The 19,947-nt window shown below is 42.9% G+C and overlaps 2 protein-coding genes and 1 long non-coding RNA gene across 3 annotated transcripts in view; 1 reads left to right on the top strand and 2 right to left on the bottom strand.

Annotated features, from left to right (window-relative positions):
- Nucleotides 1-19,947, top strand: part of SLC35D3 (solute carrier family 35 member D3) — a 297,688-nt gene that overhangs the window by 71,039 nt on the left and 206,702 nt on the right. The window lies entirely within an intron of this gene.
- Nucleotides 1-19,947, bottom strand: part of LOC310675079 — a 293,684-nt gene that overhangs the window by 76,808 nt on the left and 196,929 nt on the right. The window lies entirely within an intron of this gene.
- Nucleotides 813-18,849, bottom strand: IFNGR1 (interferon gamma receptor 1). Its single transcript, XM_083435088.1, has 7 exons — nt 18,632-18,849; nt 13,305-13,422; nt 12,972-13,141; nt 9,953-10,122; nt 7,211-7,391; nt 5,623-5,741; nt 813-3,920 (listed from the first exon to the last, which is right to left on the bottom strand). Exons 1-7 carry the CDS (start codon nt 18,717-18,719, stop codon nt 3,486-3,488), a joined length of 1,281 nt encoding a protein of 426 aa, XP_083291214.1. The 5' UTR covers nt 18,720-18,849; the 3' UTR covers nt 813-3,485.

Below are 19,947 nucleotides of genomic sequence, written 5' to 3'. Positions count from 1 at the left end.
GCTGCTGTATCGGCAAGGGTGACAGAGTATGTGCTTTGCATCCAGAAGATCCCAGGTTCAAACCCCAGCACCTCCAAGCAGGACTGGGAGAGACCCTCCTGAAATCCTGTAGACAATTTGAGCTAGATGGACTGATGGTCTGACCCACAAGAAGGCAGCTTCCTAGGTCTTTTGGTAAATTGCAATGGTCACTGGCATAGTTACATTCAAAGCAGCTAGTCCTCTAGGTTGCCAAGGTTCCAAAATGCTGCAGAGATAGAAGCTCTCTGCAAATGAAAGGGTACTTTATGGATGGGGAAAGAGCCGCCCCCCCCCAATCTCCAGTTCTGTTTTCGTCACAGCTCAGGAGGCTTACATGGTATATAAAGTGACAAAAGGAAATAAGATAATGAGCAGTGTTTGAGTATAATTTAAAAAAGAAAAAGAACCCAAGTACATTTCTTCAATTTAACAGAGACAGTTGATCTAATAATATGCACTAAAATTTTCTATGTCTATAAGGTAGCTACTGTGAAGAACAGAAACTAATCATAGCTTCCTTGCCTTAGCTGGAATCAATTACTGTCCAGATGCTAGTCTGGAAAACACAGAACAAGAGTGCCATCTATTGGCATTATTTTTTCCATGATTTAAACTTTTTAGTGAACTAAGGCTGTTTGAGTGTCCCACCAGTTTATTCAGAATTTACTAAGAACTGTTATCGCTATACATCCTTTCCCCCTTACATTAGTGATCTTGTTGTACTGAGATGTTCTTCCTTTTTGGTGCCTGCATTTTTAAGTTTATTTCAAAACAAATTCCATGCAGAAATATTTATGTAATTGGTGTCTTCCAGAAGGAACGTTTATTTTGCCTTCTAGCCAACAGTCACTTATGAAAATAAGAAATATAAAGACACACACATATATTTTTATAACAAACATGTATGTAATTAAAAACAAATCTGTACAAAAGTGCTTTAACATTACAAACTTGGATTAGAAGTTCCATGCCCATAATTGAAACACAGCATTTTTAGAACTTTGTGGCTAATGTTGGTCACAGGACAGAAAGATAAAGAAGAAGAAGAGGAGTTTGGATTTGATATCCCGCTTTATTACTTCCCCAAGGAGTTTCAAAGTGGCTAACATTCTCCTTTCCCTTCCTCCCCCACAACAAACACTCTGTGAGGTGAGTGGGGCTGAGAGGCTTCAAAGAAGTGTGACTAGCCCAAGGTCAACCAGCAGCTGCATGTGGAGGAGCGGGGACGCGAACCTGGTTCACCAGATTATGAGTCCATCGCTCTTAACCACTACACATTACAGATCAGTGCTAAACACTAGGCTAACCACAGATATGGCTTTCAGATATAAACAGAGAACTAACCAGAAATAAAATAAAAGCTGCAAACATGAAGTTTAACTGGCACCATATTAATCACCCACTTGTAAAGAAACTAGGATGAACTTTTTTGTTGCTGAACGGGCAGTAGTTGCTTTGGCATATATTTTCCTTTGTCCACTGGAACCGCTTCTTCCTCACAGTGTGATCTCAGGCAACACAATGTAGATGCGATGGCATCCCCAACACTCAATAACCCGCCTGATTTGGCACTGTGACATCACTGAGGGCTAATGGAGCCAATTCAGAGTAAACAGTGCACTTCCTGTATCATAGCTTTATTGTGTGGGTAGGTGGCGGAATGCCTACCTGGTCACTTGTCAACCCCCCCCCCCCCCACATGTAGATACCTCCCAATCTGTGGTTACATCTCCACCACCATACTACTGGCAGAATGGGTGAATGCTTCAGCCTTGGGCTCCGCAGAGTCAGCCTATCTGTAGGTTGTTTAAAAACCCAGAACAGTATTTAGATGGCCCCAAAACGCCTTGATAATCTCAGGTAGAAATGAAGATTTTGCTGAACAGTTCATTAGTTTAGGAAGGTCAAGCAGCTCTTCCTGCAGTGGGTAAGCATTCACTGCATTGCACATACGCAATGAATCTGCAGTAAAAAGGGAGACTATACAGAAATCCTCTGACTTCCGTCTATTCAGTTCCCCATGTGACGCCAGTTAGTGCATTGCTTCCCCTTTTTTGCTGTCTAGTCCCTGTTTGACATTGTGTGGTGTGTGCCCCCTCCCCCCCGTATCAGCCCACATTTGTGTCTTATTATAGGTAGACTAGACTAAGGAACAATACAAACGGAGGAGAAAGCCCTGAATATAAATAACCCCCAAAGCAGAGCAGATATATAGGAAGTGGACAGGGCTGACCAGATGCTAGACCATATGATAAACACCAAGAGTCATGGTGCACTATAAAAAACTGGGCATTTATATGGTACAGCTGGCTATGCATAATCTTTTCCTAATTTATGAGGCTGGAGCATCTGGTGTGTTACTGTCATTCTATTAGGTCCCCCCCCCCCCACTTCCAAGTGAGCTGTATCTTGTTATGAGTATCAGATTTTTAAATGCTGCCCTGCCAGTGGATGAAATGAAAATGCAATTTGGGGAGATGCATTAATGTGAACCTATTGGTCATAATAATGCCTTTCAGAAGTGAACATGGTACCTGAGAACAAACAAGGGGTGTGTGTAATTTCTATCAATTCACACACACTTCATTTTATACATGGCTGTAGCTCACAGGCTTTGAAGTCGCAAGGGATGCGACCTGTATTTTCACCCATCTATGTGGCGAAGAGAGTTTTTATCAGGTCCAACTATCAGTCCAAAGAAAAGGAAGAGCGAACTACACTAGACCAGAAAAGATCTTCTCTACACAGTAAGGGGAAGGTATCCAGATAGAGGGGCATTAAAATCAGTTGACCACAGACCAAGGCCCAAGAATGCTGGTGGGGCGGGTACAAATTAATGCTTGAGGATATTTATGGAAACTTATTCAACTGCATCAATATAGCTATTATTAGAAAAGTTAGCTGAAGCCCTTCTCTAGAAGTGTGTGTGTAGCTGTACAGTTAAACTAAGTATTTGAAGTAAGAGATTCAGTGTGGCTTACTCTTAAATATGTGAGTGTTAGCTTGCAACATACCTTTTGTAGGATTGGGAAATCATAGTTTCAAATTTCACATCATAAAGACATATATTATGAGAAGTAAAAAATTGCAGCAAGTGATCCATCTAGGTCTGAATGCTGTTCTCACAGTTAGTTGGCCAAGCAGATGCCTACAGGAAGCACACAACCAGGGCCTGAAACACAGCAGCATTTCACATCCTGAGGTTTCCTGCAGCCAGTATTTAAAAAAGCATATTGCTTCCCACAGTGGGGGTAGCAACAGATTATGATTCTTGCACTGCAGGGTGTTGGACCAGTTGACCCTCAGGCTTCCTTCCAACTCTACAATTCTTCAAATTCATAGCAGAATACTTCAGATAAGCCTACGTGCTTATAAACCTTTACAATGGATATTTGTGACAGTCAAAAGTAATTGCTTCTCTTTCTCTCTCTTTTTCAATGTTCTCAGATTGAGAAGCGGACCTCTTAGGCTTCTGGTGTGTCACTGGAACTCTGTGTTTTCAGCCATTCTTCCACACCAGGAGGAAGCCAACGCCTGTCATAACCAGAAATGTTTCTGCAGCTATCTGGGAGTGTGGGTTGTTCCACATCTGCATTGGGAAGATCCAGATTTGGAACACAGCTACACATCTCTTCTTGGCCACTGACGTCTCTAAAATAATTTCCATTCTCTTCGGCGCTTTGTTCACCTTCAGAGATTTCCACAATAATGCCTTCATGGAGACTTGAAGTTCTCTGAGAGTGAAGTGTATCTGCTTCTTGGTCAGAGTCACTGAGGCCAGTGGTCTCTCCTGAGGGATCCGGCTCTGACTTAATGTCTGGTTCAGTTACAAGAACAGCATGTCTGCCTTCTGGTCTGGGGTCAAAGTTGACTGGGTTCATGTTTCTTACCACAGCAGCCTTAAGAAACGAAAAAGGAAATGAAAAAATTAGTGGCAAGTTATTTTCCTTGGAAACAAAAGATAACACACAACCCATTTCTCATCTGTTTTAGCATGCATGAACACATGGGAGTGCATCAGTTTGCTCATCTTCCAGCTTCTTCCCTGTCCTTCATTTCATTTCATTTGTAATTGTTATACCGCCTTTCTATATTGCTATGTACAAGGCAGTTTACTAGCTGAAGAAAGAGTAAAATATAATAATCCGGTCCAACACAAATAAGTCATAAGAAAATATGTGATAAATTTGCCATACAGCTCCCATGTTTAGTTATACGCCCTATAAAAATTGTAAGAGAAGTAAGGAAATCCAAGTAATCCATAAGCTTACTGAAAGATGGGTGTTCATAAATCACTGGAATATGAGATTTCAAGATAAAATACTCAATCTTATGTTTTGCTTAAATTGATATGATGCATTGCAATCTTTTATTCGTCATTTGAACATAAATGTGTATTTGGATATTTAAAACAAAAAAGTGGGATAAATGCCATAAAAGTTAAAATGGTCGCCACACCAGTGAATCTGGCTGTGGAGGCCTTTGCTTTTGACTACTAATACTGCCAGGTTGTGTCAGGCACCGCAGGGACCAAGATGTGCACAGGGCCCCATGTGGCTGAACTTGCTGACAGCATTTCTAATCTCCCCACAATGCAGTGCTATGCCATGGACACTGCATTCTGAACACTGCTGCTACCATCTAATAGTCACTCGGGCCCGGCATTTTTGTCTGTGCTGCGTCAAAGCGTTTTATACCAGCAGCGGAAGGTTTTTTCCAGCTTTGGGCCTGAACAGCAGAGGTTATTAGGAAGAAAGCAGTCCTCGCTTACTCCAGGCATAGACAAACTCGGCCCTCCAGATGTTTTGGGACTACAACTCCCATCATCCCTAGCTAACAGGACCAGTGGTCAGGGATGATGGGAATTGTAGTCCCAAAACATTTGGAGGGCCGAGTTTGCCTATGCCTGGGTTACTCAATGTGTTCTACCAAATGCTGCGTAGTGCATAATATTATAATTGTGTAGTGACTGTATTTTGAAAACTTTTGCAACCCTTTTTGGGAGTCTCTTGAAGCTATAAAGCAGTATGTAAGTTTTCTAAGAGAACCAACAAAATAAAATTTGAGTCTGTTAGCTATTAAGACATTATATATGAAGAAAGGTCCGTATAGTTAAAGCTATGGTTTTCCCAGTAGTGATGTATGGAAGTGAGAGCTGGACCACAAAGAAGGCTGATCGCCGAAGAACTGATGCTTCTGAATTATGGTGCTGGAGGAGACTCTTGAGAGTCCCATGGACTGCAAGAAGATCAAACACATCCATTCTTAAGGAAATCAGGCCTGAGTGCTCACTGGAAGGACAGGTCCTGAAGCTGAGGCTCCAATACTTTGGCCACCTCCCTGGAAGACTCCCTGGAAAAGACCCTGATGTTGGGAAAGATTGAGGGCACAAGGAGAAGGGGACGACAGAGGACGAGATGGTTGGAAAGTGTTCTCGAAGCTACCAGCATGAGTTTGATCAAGCTGCGGGAGGCAGTGGAAGACAGGAGTGCCTGGCGTGCTCTGATGCATGGGGTCACGAAGAGTTGGACACAACTAAATGACTAAACAACAACAACAACATATGAAGAAAAGAGCTTTAGGCTCCTACAGAGAACTTACCAGAGACTTAGGAAGTTTAATTGTTCTCTGTTTTTTACTGAACCGTAAGTAGATTCCTGCAAGGATTCCCACCAAAAGAAGAAATCCAAGAACACCTACAGTTATAGGCACTGTTAAATCTACAAAATTAAAGACAGAGACATTTGATACAATAACAAGGCATTGGGTCTAATACTATTAATTCACACATATACATATGCTACACATTTCAAAGTAGTACAGATATTTTTCAGTAAATTAGCAGGTCCTTCCTTGGCAACGCAGAGCTATTTATAAAACAGCCTGGCGCACAATCTGGATACATGGACGGACCCCCCCCTCTCTCTCACACACAAACACTCTGTTATCCATGAGAGCATGATGTAATGAGTTTAAAACAAATTCTATCTATACAGTCGTACCTTGGAAGTCAAATGGAATCCGTTCCAGGTCCGCTCGACTTCCAAAACGTTTGAAAACCAAAGCGTTGCTTCTGATTGGCTCCAGGAAGCTCCTGCAGCCAATCAGAAGCTGCAGAAGCCCTGTCAGACGTGCAGCTTCCAAATGAACATTCAAAAACCGGAACAGTCACTTCTGGGTTTTGATCGTTTGGGAGCCAAAACGTTCAAGAACTAGGCTGTTCGAAAACCAAGGTACAGCTACTGTATGTAGGATTTCTAGCTTGAGAAGGGCAGTCTTCCATCAGTAGGGAGTTCTACTGAAGGTGTGGGTGGGAGAACGATTCTGAAGAAGCTAGACTGACATCATGGGTTCCCTCTCACAAATTAGAAACCAGGAAGCTGCATTTTGAAACACAGAACTCCCTGGATGTGTTTGTGGGCCGTCCCATAACTGCAGCAGTTGAACAGCTGGAGGTTATAAAGACGGAGCAGTCAGAAAAAGCTGAACTAGCACCTGTGAATCTAGACAGAACGGCAACTATGCAAATACAGTCGACTTGCAACTTGCACACACTTAATTTGCACGATTGCAGCTTTATGCACCTGGTGGCTGGTCACCCGGGGTCACACAAATGCACGCAAAGCAGAGAGCTGAAAAGTGCTGGCGCAGAAAGCACCTTTAAGCCCTCGGTCTTGCTTACTGGGTTCTGAGAGGCTCCTGACACCTTGCGTTGCAGGCAAGACCTGCACAGTGTGCCAGCACTGGAAAGGCAGGGATGGTCAGGTGGGAGTGATTCCAGGGTTGTTCTAGCTACACACAGTTTTGACTATATGTACAATCTCCGAACCTAACCCCTATGGAAGTTGTGATCCTCCTCTACTCCAAATTATGAAGCTGAGTGACCATGGTAACCATTGAATTCAGTGGTGGTTACTTCTAAGTAAAGGAGGAAAGAGGCTGTTTTTGCAAAGATGTGGAGGCTGCAGTCTACCCCCAGCCAGTCAATCATGTGACATCACAATGATGGCAGATGACTAAGGGGTAGTCAACTTGCCAACCTATCCAATTTGGTTTATGAGGCAGATTTTGTTAAGACTGTGGCCCATAGAGCCGTAAAGGTTCCCCACCCCTGTCCTGGTGCCTCTGTATGATCCTCTGCTCTGCAGATTATGAGGCTTTCAAAATAATGAAGAATTAACTTATTTACCTGGTGAGTGTTTAGGAGGAATGTCAATACACCTCTCTTCAGATTCTTCACTCTGAATGGCAAACTCTTCTGAAAATCCTTGAACTGAAACACAATACAAGCTTTCCGAAGAAGGAACTTGAATAGATATGGTACATGATGTGTCACTACATGATGTGTCCTCTGCCTCAAATTTTTGACGCTGTAAATAACAAAAAAAAACTTTTTTTTAAAGTTACACTTGTTTATGTAAATACAATATATGCAAGGAAACAGGAAGGGGGCTGCCAGCTGATTTAAACGCTGCCTACTAACAACCTAATTTGCTACTGAAGAGTTGCAGAATGGAAAAAGCCTTTTTTACGGGCTCCATGATACAACCAGATTTTTCTTTCCATGTTCTTAGAATTAGTCAGATTATCCATCTCTGTTTCCCCACTGCATGATTTATACTGTATGAGGTTTACTTCCCTGTTCCTAACATGATGCAATCAATTTTCTCATTTCCCCCTTTTCTCTGTCCTCCCCTCCACCTCCATTCCTACTTTGTGTCAGTGGTGTTTCAACTAATCAGGGTCCTGGTCCACATTCTTCCTTTCTCTCTAACCTCATTGCTATTTCAATATGCAGTATCCCTCTTTGTGCTCTTAAAAGCAATTGGGGTTTTTTTGCTTAACAGAACCATGTTATTGTTTCTCATCAACTGTCTTCTCTTTCACTGAAACACTGATTTAGCCTCATAGTGTTAGAACAAGAGACTTGCGGTATCTTTAGATCAATGACCAACATATTGTGGGGCATATACCTAGATACATGAAAATACATATTGGGATTCCGCCCTGCCCCCCAATTGTTTCAAATGAAGTAACTAAGAAATATATATCGAATTTATAGTTCTTCCTCTTTACCGCTCCTCCTCTTCAGTTTCATTATTACTGTCTCTTTTAAAAAGTCTATTTAAAAAAGAGACAGGAATTCCTGTCTTTTCTTCTTTACCATTACATTATCCTGCATTTGCTGAATATTTCCAAATTTCATTCTTTCTCTTCCTACAACTAAAACATTGGTTTATACTGATTTTATGCTGCCTCTATTACTTAAAGCATCAAGCTTGCCTAATTCCCTCCCCAGGCATGCTTAATTCTCTTCTCCACCCTCTATCTTGAGTTCTCAAATCTGCTACTCATTTTGCCCATCCTGCCTCCTGGACTGACCACTTCTGTCTTCTTTACTGGCTCCCCTTTCATTATGACATTCATTTTAAACTTTTGCTCTTTGCTTCTAAGTGCCTGCATTCTCTTGTCCTTTGTTTTGTCTTTTCTCTCACAATGTGGCCCTACTTGTTCCCAACATTTTGCTAGCACTCTCTTCCTCACCAAGTCCCTTTCTTCCTCTGCTTCCCCCCATTTTCATTATTTAGTGCTCATTATTCTAATACAGAAGGAAGCGGGCGGCACTGTGGTCTAAACCACTGAGCCTAGGGATTGTCGATCGGAAGGTTGGCGGTTCGAATCCCTGCAACAGGGTGAGCTCCTGTTGCTCAGTCCCTGCTCCTGCCAACCTAGCAGTTCGAAAGCACGTCAAATTGCAAGTAGATAAATAGGAACCGCTCCAGCGGGAAGGTAAACAGCGTTTCCATGCGCTGCTCTGGTTCACCAGAAGTGGCTTAGTCATGCTGGCCACATGACCCGGAAGCTGTCTGCGGACAAATGCCGGCTCCCTCAGCCTATAGTGCGAGATGAGCGTGCAACCCCAGACTCGTCCGCGACTGGACCTAATGGTCAGCGGTACCTTTACCTTAACCTTTATTCTAATCCAAGGTGGAAGTACTGCCCCAGGTCTTCAGTGGCAATATGCAGCTGGATCCTACATAATTTTCACAAATCTCTTCCTCCCTGGAGATTTCTTCTCTTAAATTTTAAGGTAGGTGCGTGTTGGTGTGGGTGTGGTAAATTACTACCTTATTTTAAAAGACACTATATACTATTGTTACTGCTGTAGCACAATTAAACCATCAGTACTCTAAGAGATAAAGCTTCGTTTCTTGAAAAAAATGTGGAAACTGAAACTTTAACTGTACCATAATGTACGCAATACTTAGAAACCTGTTTAACATAGGTTGTTTTCAATGTATTGTTTTCAATTGTCTTGCTGTGATGAGTAGCACATTGAACAGACTTAGGGCACATGAGATTGTCCATTAAAATCTCTATGCAGTACTCCTGATTCAGAGACGCACACACAGATTCTGAACACAGTAAGTAACAGGAATGACTTGGGTAAAGAATTCCAACTGTCATTGCAAAACTGTCAGTGCTTCAGCATAAATGAACAGGTCAATCATGTGAATTTATGTCGTTGAGGTTTGCAGCACTTATCAAAAAGAAATCTGGCCAACTATGCCCTTAAGGGGAAATAGTGCTATCAGTGGTACACTTGTAGATTGAGAGAAGCAAGCACACACTTTGAAAGAAACACATTTTTTTTCAGGCCTTTACCTTCCCCATGCTAATATCAAGAAGGAAAACAGGATGTCCCTTCACAGCTCAAGAATATGAAGCATACAGCAGGAAACAGGAAACAAAGCACACCCAGAAGTCCAGCCATTAGGCAACTTCCAATTTCCTTAAAAATGTGTGGAATATACTTCATGTGCCTGCTGGTGAACTGAAGCTCATCACAACTATGCTGAAATTGTTCTCTGAGCATCACATCAAAAACAGCCTCTACATTAGGGAGAGAAGTTCATAGTCTTAAATTTACCTTTTTCGGGTGTCCTTTTTCCCAAAGGAACACTCTGGAGGTGAAGTCTGTGATGTTTGCCCTTAAAGTAAGTGGGGACTTCTTGCCATATGGAGTGAGAGGAACTTCAGTATCAACTATTATTACATGATTCTCAAAGTAGATATTAAATTTTGGTGGTGCTATTCGGCCTGAAACAGTTAAACTTTTCCTATTAATATCAAACAGTTCATAGTACTGCAATGCAAAAAAGTTAGCTACAGACCACTTTAAACATTTATCAGCGTATTGAAGCAGTATGGGTGAATCATCAGATCTTATCTGGGGAACAACTTGTGGACACAATGCAACCCTCAGCCCATTTGTATTGGCTAAAATTCTACTGTATGTAGGGATCAGGCTGCCTGGGCCATGCCACTCTCTTAGTATACCTCAAAGTGTTGTGCTGCAAGAATAACAACTATACTTTTCTTTTAACTCTGTGAAGTACTACAGAAGTAATTAAAATGATACTCAATAGAGAGAACCGACAACCCGTGAAGATACTCAGTAAGGAATTTGTGAAGCTATCCCTCATGAATCATAATAGGAGCATTAACAAAGCCATTTTAATTGGAGGCAGTTACTATTTGTCATAGGCTGCTCACCTGTGCCACACATATCTCCCCCTTAGGGCTGGGCGATGTCAGCTTTTCGACATCACGGTGTATCGCCAGCCAAACACTGCGGGGGTTGGCGATATACCAGGATGCTGAAAAAACAAGAGGCGCTGGCAAGAGCTGAGGCAGTTTCACCCAGGCTTGCAGACTGGGACAATGCAACTTGTTTGCGCTGCTCAGCTGAAGAAAGAGGCTTGCTGCTCCCCACAGCGAGCAGTTTCAGAGCCTCCACCCCACCGCTGGCTTGTGGGAGACAGTGCCAGGCTGGGGGCTCCTTTAACTGCTCAATCGAAGCAAGGGCAGCTGTACACTCCTCAGTTGAGCAGTTTAAAGATGCAGAGGGAGGAACAAGCTGTATCGCCGTCTTGCCAATATAGCTTGTTTCTCCCTCTGTGTTGTATGAAGGGCAGATTGGGATGGCGGTTTCACTCAGCTGGTGAAACCACCGCTGCTCCTGAGTGCTAGAAGTGCCCGCTTGAGGAAGGAACTCTTGACTCCCTCCAGTGGACGCTGCTAGCAGAGGGACTCAAGAGTGGTGGCGGTTTCACCAGTGATATATCGCTAAGTGAAACCAACATCGTGGTCTGCTCCTCATACCGGTCCTGGGCGATAAATCAATATTATCACCGAGGCCTACTCCCCATGCTCTACTCTTAAGCCCCTGAGCTTGGAGGCTTAAAAGGGGAGCGAGGGAAGCCTTGCAAAGGGCTCTGTGAGTCTCCCCGCTTTAAGTTCCTGATCTCAGAGGGGAATAAAGGAGACTTGCAAACCCTTTTCCAAGTCACCTTGCACTTCGCTTCTTAGCCTCCGAGACCGGGGCTTAAAAGAGGGAGATTTACAAAAGACTTTAAGACAGCCGCTCCCCTTTGGAGGGGCTCAACCTGGAGTGCAGGGACAGGCTTAAAGCCTTTGCAGAAGTCTCTTTCAAAAAGGTCGTGTACAAGAGCTGCTTTCAGACAAACAGTGCTGTATTTTAATATTTTGTTGGAAACCACCCAGAGTGGCTGGGGAAGCCCAGTCAGATGGGTGGGGTATAAATAAATTATTATTATTTTCAGGGTACCCAGTACTGGCACTTTTGTTGTTAAAAAGTGTGGCACTTACTGTAACAACTTCATGGTGAGTACCGGCACCTATTTTTCTAGAAAAAAAGCACTGGCTTTAATTGTCACTCAGATTAATGATGATTTAATCCTGATAAAGAACTTCCTTCCAGTAGCACTTTAGAGACCAACTATGGTAAGTTTGTTATTGGTATGAGCTTTTGTGTGCATGCACACTTCTTCAGATACCAATAAAAGCTCATACCAATAACAAACTTAGTTGGTCTCTAAGGTGCTACTGGAAGGAATTTTATTTTATATTATTTTGACTACAGCAGGCCAATACGGCTACCTACCTATAACTAGATTTAATCCTGCTCTGTGATCTTGCTCCCTGCTGGGAACTTGACAACCAGTGAAGTATTAAACCCTGACTGTCTGCCCTTCAGCTGGCATAATCAGTAACAGTTGATGTGTGGCTAGGTGTGGTTTGGGGAAAATAATAACAATAACAATAACAATAACAGTAGTAGTACCACCCACCCTTCACCTTAAGGTCCCAGGATGGGTTACAACATTAAAAGAACATTACGGACAATTTAAAACAATCCACAACCATAAAAATAAGGTGGGTCCTGAAAACACCTGTAAGTGCTAGTGTTTAAACAGTACAATGAAGGTGCGAGGCACAGCTGTGTGGGTAGGTAGTTCCATAGCTTAGGGGCCGCCACACAGAATGCCCTCTCCTGGCTGCCCACCTAAGCCTTAGAACTACCAAGAGGGCCTTTTCTGCTGGTCTCAGCACCATAGAGGGTCTGTAGGGAAGGAGACAGTCTTTCAGATATTGGGGGCCTGAGTTGTTTAGGGCTTCAAACAGCAATGTGAGTGGCACCTTGAATTGGACCCAGAAACAAACTGGGAACCACTTCAACTGTTTTAAAACACAGTTGTATGAGATCTAAATGGAACCCCAGTCAGTAATCTGGTTGCTGCCTTTTGGACCAACTGAAGTTTCTGAGTCATCAAGGGTAGCCCCACGTAGAGCGCGTTTCAGTAATCCAATCTGGAAATTACCAGAGCATGGAGTATAGTGGCCAGATCACCTTTGTCCAAAAGGGATAGTAGCTGGTGAACATGCTAGAGTGGAAAAAAATGCCACCTTAGCCTCCGGTGACCATGTCAAATACAGGAGCACCTGCAAACTGCAACCTTGTGGGCTAAGTTGAACCCCCATGTGAGCCCCTGATTGCCCTGCAGCCTGGAGATTCCCTAGCCCCATTGCAAAGGATAGCCCACACTCAAGATCTAGAAGCCTTACATATTTCAATGACAACTTACCATTCTCGAACACATGATATCGGTCTGAACGTGTATAGTCTGATTCATGCAGTCCATTCAGAGCTTTAACCTTCACCCAGAATGTATCACACGACTCATCAACCTTGTGGGTGATATCACAATAGTGTTGTGTTATGTTTACACAGTTATCAACTTCCACGTCACCAGCCCTATGTAAAACAAAAGAAAAGAAAACATTGGAAGTTCATATTCAAATTTATAAAGTGTGATAAAATTGCAAAAAAGTTTATTTTTGTTAATCTGCTGATTCATTAGACGACAGCACTGAACGAACAAACATTTGGGGGAGGTACAAAGTCAAAACAGTCTTACCTATCATAGCAAAGGATGCTCACAGTAAAGAGAGTCTTTGAAGACACACTTTTGTAATCCCACCGAACAGAGGTGTTGAAATTATATGAATCTATGACAATATTGCTTGGTGAAGGCACTGAAAAGGCAAAGATTATTACTGCTTTGATGCAACTGAATTAAATGAATTTTGAAAACAGCTAACCAAATTACTATTTATAATTCTAGCAGAAGGATATAAACAGAACACACCAGGGGTGGGGTGGACAGCAGAATTGCACTGTGTGTTTCTGCAGCCTCCCATATGTCACATACATGTGCATTCCTATACATGTAGGAAATGTCCAACCTCTATGCCTGAAATCTGGATGGAGGGGATTGTATGTGAGGATGTGGGCACCTACAGCTTATTCTGACCTTATGTCAAATGCATGGCAGCAAAGGAGGTCTGTCCTGCCTGCACTCAGCCCACTTTCTATGCATTTCAGGACACATGTCAGTAGGTCTAATTCCACTGAAAATTTCTACAAATATACCAACTGTAGCCCTGCAATGATACCAGCCTTCAAAAATTGTACCACCCTGCATGAACCAAGGTGGCACAGAGAGCTTGAGGTTGGTAAGCTACTTCCCCCACTATGAATTAACTACTAAAAACCACCCCAAATTTAAATTATTTATACGCTCCACTTTAGTAAGAGAGAGAGAGGCTCCAGAACACCTTGCAAAAACAAAAAACCAGCTGTAAGCTCAACCTTGTTTCAGGCGTATGATCTAAAACACATGACCTGAGGGAAAATTGATTTTTTTTTTGGGGGGGGGGAGGAAAGCAAACTTTGTTCTTAAAGTTATATTGTACTTTTTAATAGCCTCATTTCCCTCCCTAGTTGTTTTTACCTATTTCTTATATTTCAACATTTTCTTCCAATTTCTTCCCACAAAACTTTCTGTACATCATGACAAACCAGGGGTAATAATCCTGTATAATCCTGCTAAGCCACCTGGTCTAGCCACTTCTAGTGTAGTGAGTGAGGCCTTCCTCATTAAGAGACAGGTCTAGTCTGAGACAGGAACACCCCTCCCCTCTCTTGATGTAGTTCCCTCCACAGCTCAGTAGAAATGGGTTAGCATCTTAGTCTTGCCTGCTATGCTGAGCTGCTGTTCTGTAGCTCATGAACAAATACAACTCCTCCTGACTCCTGCTGCTTCCTGGTATTTGGGCAGACCCCTTACAGGGTTTTTGCACACAGTGGGTACCCTTGTTAAACTCCACAGGATGCTTCATCTACAACTGTAAAATATAGCCAGGACTTCCTCTTGCACTGGCACCCACAAGTTATGTTTTTACTCATATTGTGCAATGTAGGTGCAACATTTTAAGTTCCAAATGAATGCCTTTGAGTCTTCCACTGGATAAAAGGGAAGATACATTTTACTTAGTTATAGAGATAATCCACCTTTCATTAAAGCAGGCAACATAATACTTATCTCTATCATGGAGCCATCTTTTAAACTTTTCAGGAGTGTAAGCAAAAGGAAGAAAAGGACAGTTCACTAAGCTGACAGTATCCTTTCCACACTCAGGACGATGCACTATGTGAAGCTAAAAGTTCCTAGTTTTTAGTAAACCACTATTCCTTAGAGGCCTTTCCAAACTTGAGTTACACAATTGTTTTGCAGCTACAAGCATACCAGCTGCTAAACAATACTAAGCTAAACATATTTCCAGAAAATACGCAACTAGAGTTCCAAGAGATTTCCCGAGTGCCTCTTCAAATACTTGCTCCACATCTGTTCCTCATGCCTTCCTAAAGAGCCAAAGGCCACCTTGAACCATAGTCAATTCTTCACAGCATGTATGTCAAGATGAACATGGCAGCTCAAATGCAAAAGTGGCCATAGTGAGAACAGTTTTAAAAGCTTCTTTCCAAAAGACTACACTATTTTAAATCAATTTTTATCCTTCCTGGTTAAATTCATATGGAATAAAAAAATTGAGGTATCTTAGAGATGTCACACACAGACACACAAATCTGACATCATGGCATCTCAGCAGTAGTCAGTATTATTTTCTAAATACAGTATCAAATTTAGTGGGCCCACTGGGGACTCACAAACAACTTTTTGGAATCAGTGTCACAGGAGTCCTATGGAAGCACTCATCAAAAAATTAAAATCTTGACAAATTTTGGAGAGCTCATGGCATCACAGTAGGAAACCCACATGAGTAAAATTAACAAACTAAAAGCACATTGGAACAACAACAGATGACAAATTTGAGGGTCTTAAAGACCGCAAAAGGCTGCTTGGTGGAACAGAGGCAGCCTGTGAGTTAGCTATTCCTGATACAGAGGATGTGTGGAAATCTTACTAGACTGATTCAATAGGTTAACACTAATAACTTATCTTTAGAATTCAGAAGTATTGTGAAAAGAAAGAGTTTACATTCATTTCATGGGTCCAGGGCCAGCTGATTTTAAGTGACCTTTATGGACAAGTTAGTTTAGCAGCCTAGTGTGCTTAACTTGCAGAGTCCAAGATTTACTGATTATCATTGTCTGGATCAACTGTACAACTGCTGAAGGCCCCATATCAATACTGTGTGCCCTCCCCCTGCCCCAGAGCACAGGTGTAGAGAGCAAAAGTGCACATCTACTCTGCTGCCTCACCCCTGCACACATCCCTGCTTAACTATGCTTCAGTCTATGCCTATAATAATATTATAATAATTTATTATTTATATCCCGCCCATCTGGCTGGGTTTCCCCAGCCACTCTGGGCGGCTGCCAACTGAATATTAAAAACAATACAGCATCACACATTAAAAACTCCCCTAAACAGGGCCGCCTTCAGTTGTCTTTTAAAAGTAAAATAGTTGTTTATTGCCTTGACATCTGAAGGAAGGGTGTTCCACAGGGTGGGCACCACTACCAAGAAGGCCCTCTGCCTGGTTCCCTGTAACCTCACTTCTCACAGCGAGGGAACCGCCAGAAGGCCCTCAGCACTGGACCTCAGTGTCCAGGCTAGATGATGTGGGTGGAGACGCTCCTTCAGGTATACAGGACTGAAGCCGTTTAGGGCTTTAAAGGTCAGCACCAACGCTTGGAATTGTGCTCAGAAATGTACTGGGAGCCAATGAAGATTTTTCAGGACAGGTGTTATATGGTCTCGGCGGCCGCTCCCAGTCACCAGTCTAGTTGCCGCATTCTGTAGTTTCCGGGTCACCTTCAAAGGTAGCCCCATGTATCCCTTGATCACATGCACCAGCAAGAGCAAACAAACCCAGGTGTTACTCTGATTAATCTATAACTTTATACGCCTAATATAGTCTTTACCAATGTCATGCCCTCTATGCTTTTGGACTACTCCTCCCATCAGCCCAACCAGCACAGCTGTAATAGCTGTGGCTGATGGGAACTGTAGTCTGAAACATTAGGTCAACAAAGGGCATAGCTGTCAACTTTTCCCTTTTCTTGTGAGGAATCCTATTCAGAATAAGGGAATTTCCCTTAAAAAAAGGGAAACGTTGACAGCTATGACAAAGGGTGACATAACATCACACTGATATACCTAATGATTCATACCTAAGCACTAACAGCCTTTTGCATGGCCAGTTTGGTAGCAAAAAATCCACAGCAAATACAGTGCTAAAGGCCACATCACAATAAAAATATGCATGGCTGAAAAATTTAGGACTTGGGGCATTTGTAAATAAACTAAAGGGTAGGTTCACTTTACTTTCTCTCATATTAAGCTAAAGACTGCCATTCACTCTAATAACAAAAAGAATAGCACTGAAATATATTACGCTGAACACATTTGACTTCCATGACTGGCCCTGTCCCAATTTAAGAGTTCTCACTTTAATGAAATTGTATTAATTTGGAACTACTTGGTATTGTATAATTGGGTTATAATTGGAAAACTAATAAAAGAAGCCACTGAGTGTAGCCTTTTGGCAAAAAAAATTCACAATTCAATCACAGACCCCTTGCAGGTTATTGTGTGCTAGTTTGAGGGTAAGCAACAGTTAATATTGGGCACTAACCAGGTCCTTTGTTCTACAGTATTTTTTTAATGGATTCATTGCATGCTTTTATATTGTTGTAAACTGCTGTGATACATGATACAGAGGTAGATAAATGCTTTTATTTTAAAAAATACAATGTAGAATCTGCATGAACTGGGAATTTATCACAGAATGCTTCATTGTGGATCAGCACAGCAAAAGGAGATCTGAGTTGTGGAAGTTTCTGACTGAAAATTGCCTCACCTATAGCAACAAAAATCCAGGCAACACACTTGGGCATACAACTCACATGCTATGTAGCATATTTACTGTAACTTAAGTAAATCTGCTTATGGCATGCTGCTTAACTCTAATAATAAATAATAATTTATTACTTATACCCCACCCATCTGGCTGGGTTTCCCTTGCCACTCAGGGCGGCTTCCAGCAAAATATTAAAATACAAGAATCAACTTCCTTATCTACTTCCTTGTATGAATAAGCACCAGAGAACCTGCTTCTTCTATAGTGCAATACAGGATGAAAAAAGAAAATCACAAACATTTTCCAAATCACAAAGCCTTACAGAAGAGCCAAACACAAGCAGGGGTCTAAAGTCACTTAAAACTCTGTGACCTGGAAGCACTAGCTGCATATTTGACAATATGTGGGAAGTAAATGCAGTGCTGGCTGGCAAGGCAGATCAACGTATACTGTATTCGGCTGTACGGATTTGAGGCCTCACAATCAGTTCTAACAAACCCTGACTCACTCGAAGCCAAGAATGGCGTTGGGATGGGCATAATAAGTCTTTCGTGCATACCTGATACCAGGGTACATGAACGGCGCACACACAACATGCGGCATATAAAAACGCAATGAATAAATAAATTTGACACGGATAAAAAGTGTCCCCATATTTTGGGGGCAGCCCATTACGAATGGGCCGGTTTCAAAGGGGGGCTTTCCCGTGTGTTTCAAAGTGCCCGGTCGACTTTGCAACGAAGATCAGTAACTAGAGATGATGCCTCCTTCGAAATACTTAACCTACGGGACGCGCGGACCGTGCGTAAAATCCAAAGAGGGAAGCGTGGAGAAGGCGCGCCGCCGCCAAGACCAGAAGCGAGCAAAAATGACCAGCGCTGAACCAACCAAGCTTTGGCATACCGGAAAACTCATTCCGGAAACCAGATCCTAAACCCATAGCCCAGGCCTCTTAATCCAGGAATCCCTAAGAGTCGAATTCGCAGAGCCAGCCGCGCTGAACAATGCGCCAGGCTCCGGCGACGCCTCGCTTCAGGAAGAGGCCGAACCCGGACCCGTTCCCCTCCCACGGTACCTTTCTCCGGCAGTGCCAGCGCGCCAGACCCGCCGCGGAAGGCCCACGGCAAGACCGCCAGGGCGACCAGGAGCTCCGCCGGCCCCATTCTCCTCACCCCGAACCACAACAAACCACGGCAGGGCAAAAAGCACCGTTGGCCGCCTCCGCACTTCCGCTGCTGGAGCCGCTCCCTCGGAGAAAGTCCCACCCACCCAGCCGGGCTCCCACGGAGGGGCGGGGTGGCTGGAAAGGGACGGCCTCCGGACTCTTCGGCTGGAGAGTCCCTTCTCTGGGGAGGCGCGTGAGCATAATAAAGCTGCAGCTGCCTCTTGTTCTGTCTGAGATAGTACGGTCCCAGGCAACCTCAAGTTTTGCTGGTTCTCACGAGAGAGTTGATGTGAGCAAGACGTGAACACTTCAAGCATCAGAGCTTATCCAATGCCCATGCTTGGATCAGCTAAATGTTAAGTTGCGAAAAAGCAATGTATCTAACCTGAAGAGCATTTGTTGTGGTTATTTGTGTTGACCTCACAATAGCTAGAGCAAAAGGTCAAACAGAGTCACCTTTTCTTTTCTTAAGTTTTCGTGTGTGAGCACAAATCATTCCCAATCATGGCCACACTAAAATTCTGGATTTCGCGAGCGTTCACATTTATCGGCAACCAAACAAAAAAGACAGCCTCAAAATGAAGCGGGGAGTCCCCTCAAAATAAAACCACGAGGTGCCTTCTCCATTGTCTGAAACTACAGGAAAAACTATAGGCTCACATACAGGTATGCACAAGACAGTTTCAAAGTGAAACAGTACGTTCCTGCGACATTGACTAAAGAAAATATATCCTAGTTCATTTTACAGTTTTGATCTGCTCTTGACTTTCCGTGTGACCCTAGAATTTTCTGCATCGCATCACTCAGTCATAACTTTAACTTCCAACACTGGCTAAAAACACTGAAAGGTGGTAGTGGAAGCAGAATGCTGGACTAGATGGGCTTTTGTTCTGATTCAGCAGGCTTCTTACCATGTTTTTAAGTTTCCAGCAAAAGAGACCAGTGTCTGTTTTGGAGATGCTTGAAATATTAGAGTCCAAAAAAAAAGGAGTTGGGAACTTCTTGTTCTCAGGCCAGATGTGTTTAACTCTACCCTCCCTGTCTGAAGCTCCACCCTTTAAAAAAATTCCCTCGTGAAACAGCTAGGCTTTAAAAAAACCGGTTTGGATTTGCTGCAATGGGAAATTTAATGATGTCAAGTCTAATTGCAGCATCAAGAGGAGGGATGTCATAGCTCCGTGTACTGTGGCCACTCTTGAAATTTAAAAGGTGCTTTAGGTGTTCAC

The sequence above is a fragment of the Podarcis tiliguerta genome (genome assembly GCF_965153285.1).
Source record: "Podarcis tiliguerta genome assembly, chromosome: 3".
Lineage (NCBI taxonomy): Eukaryota > Metazoa > Chordata > Lepidosauria > Squamata > Lacertidae > Podarcis > Podarcis tiliguerta.
This window is presented reverse-complemented; position numbering and strand designations above follow the sequence as displayed.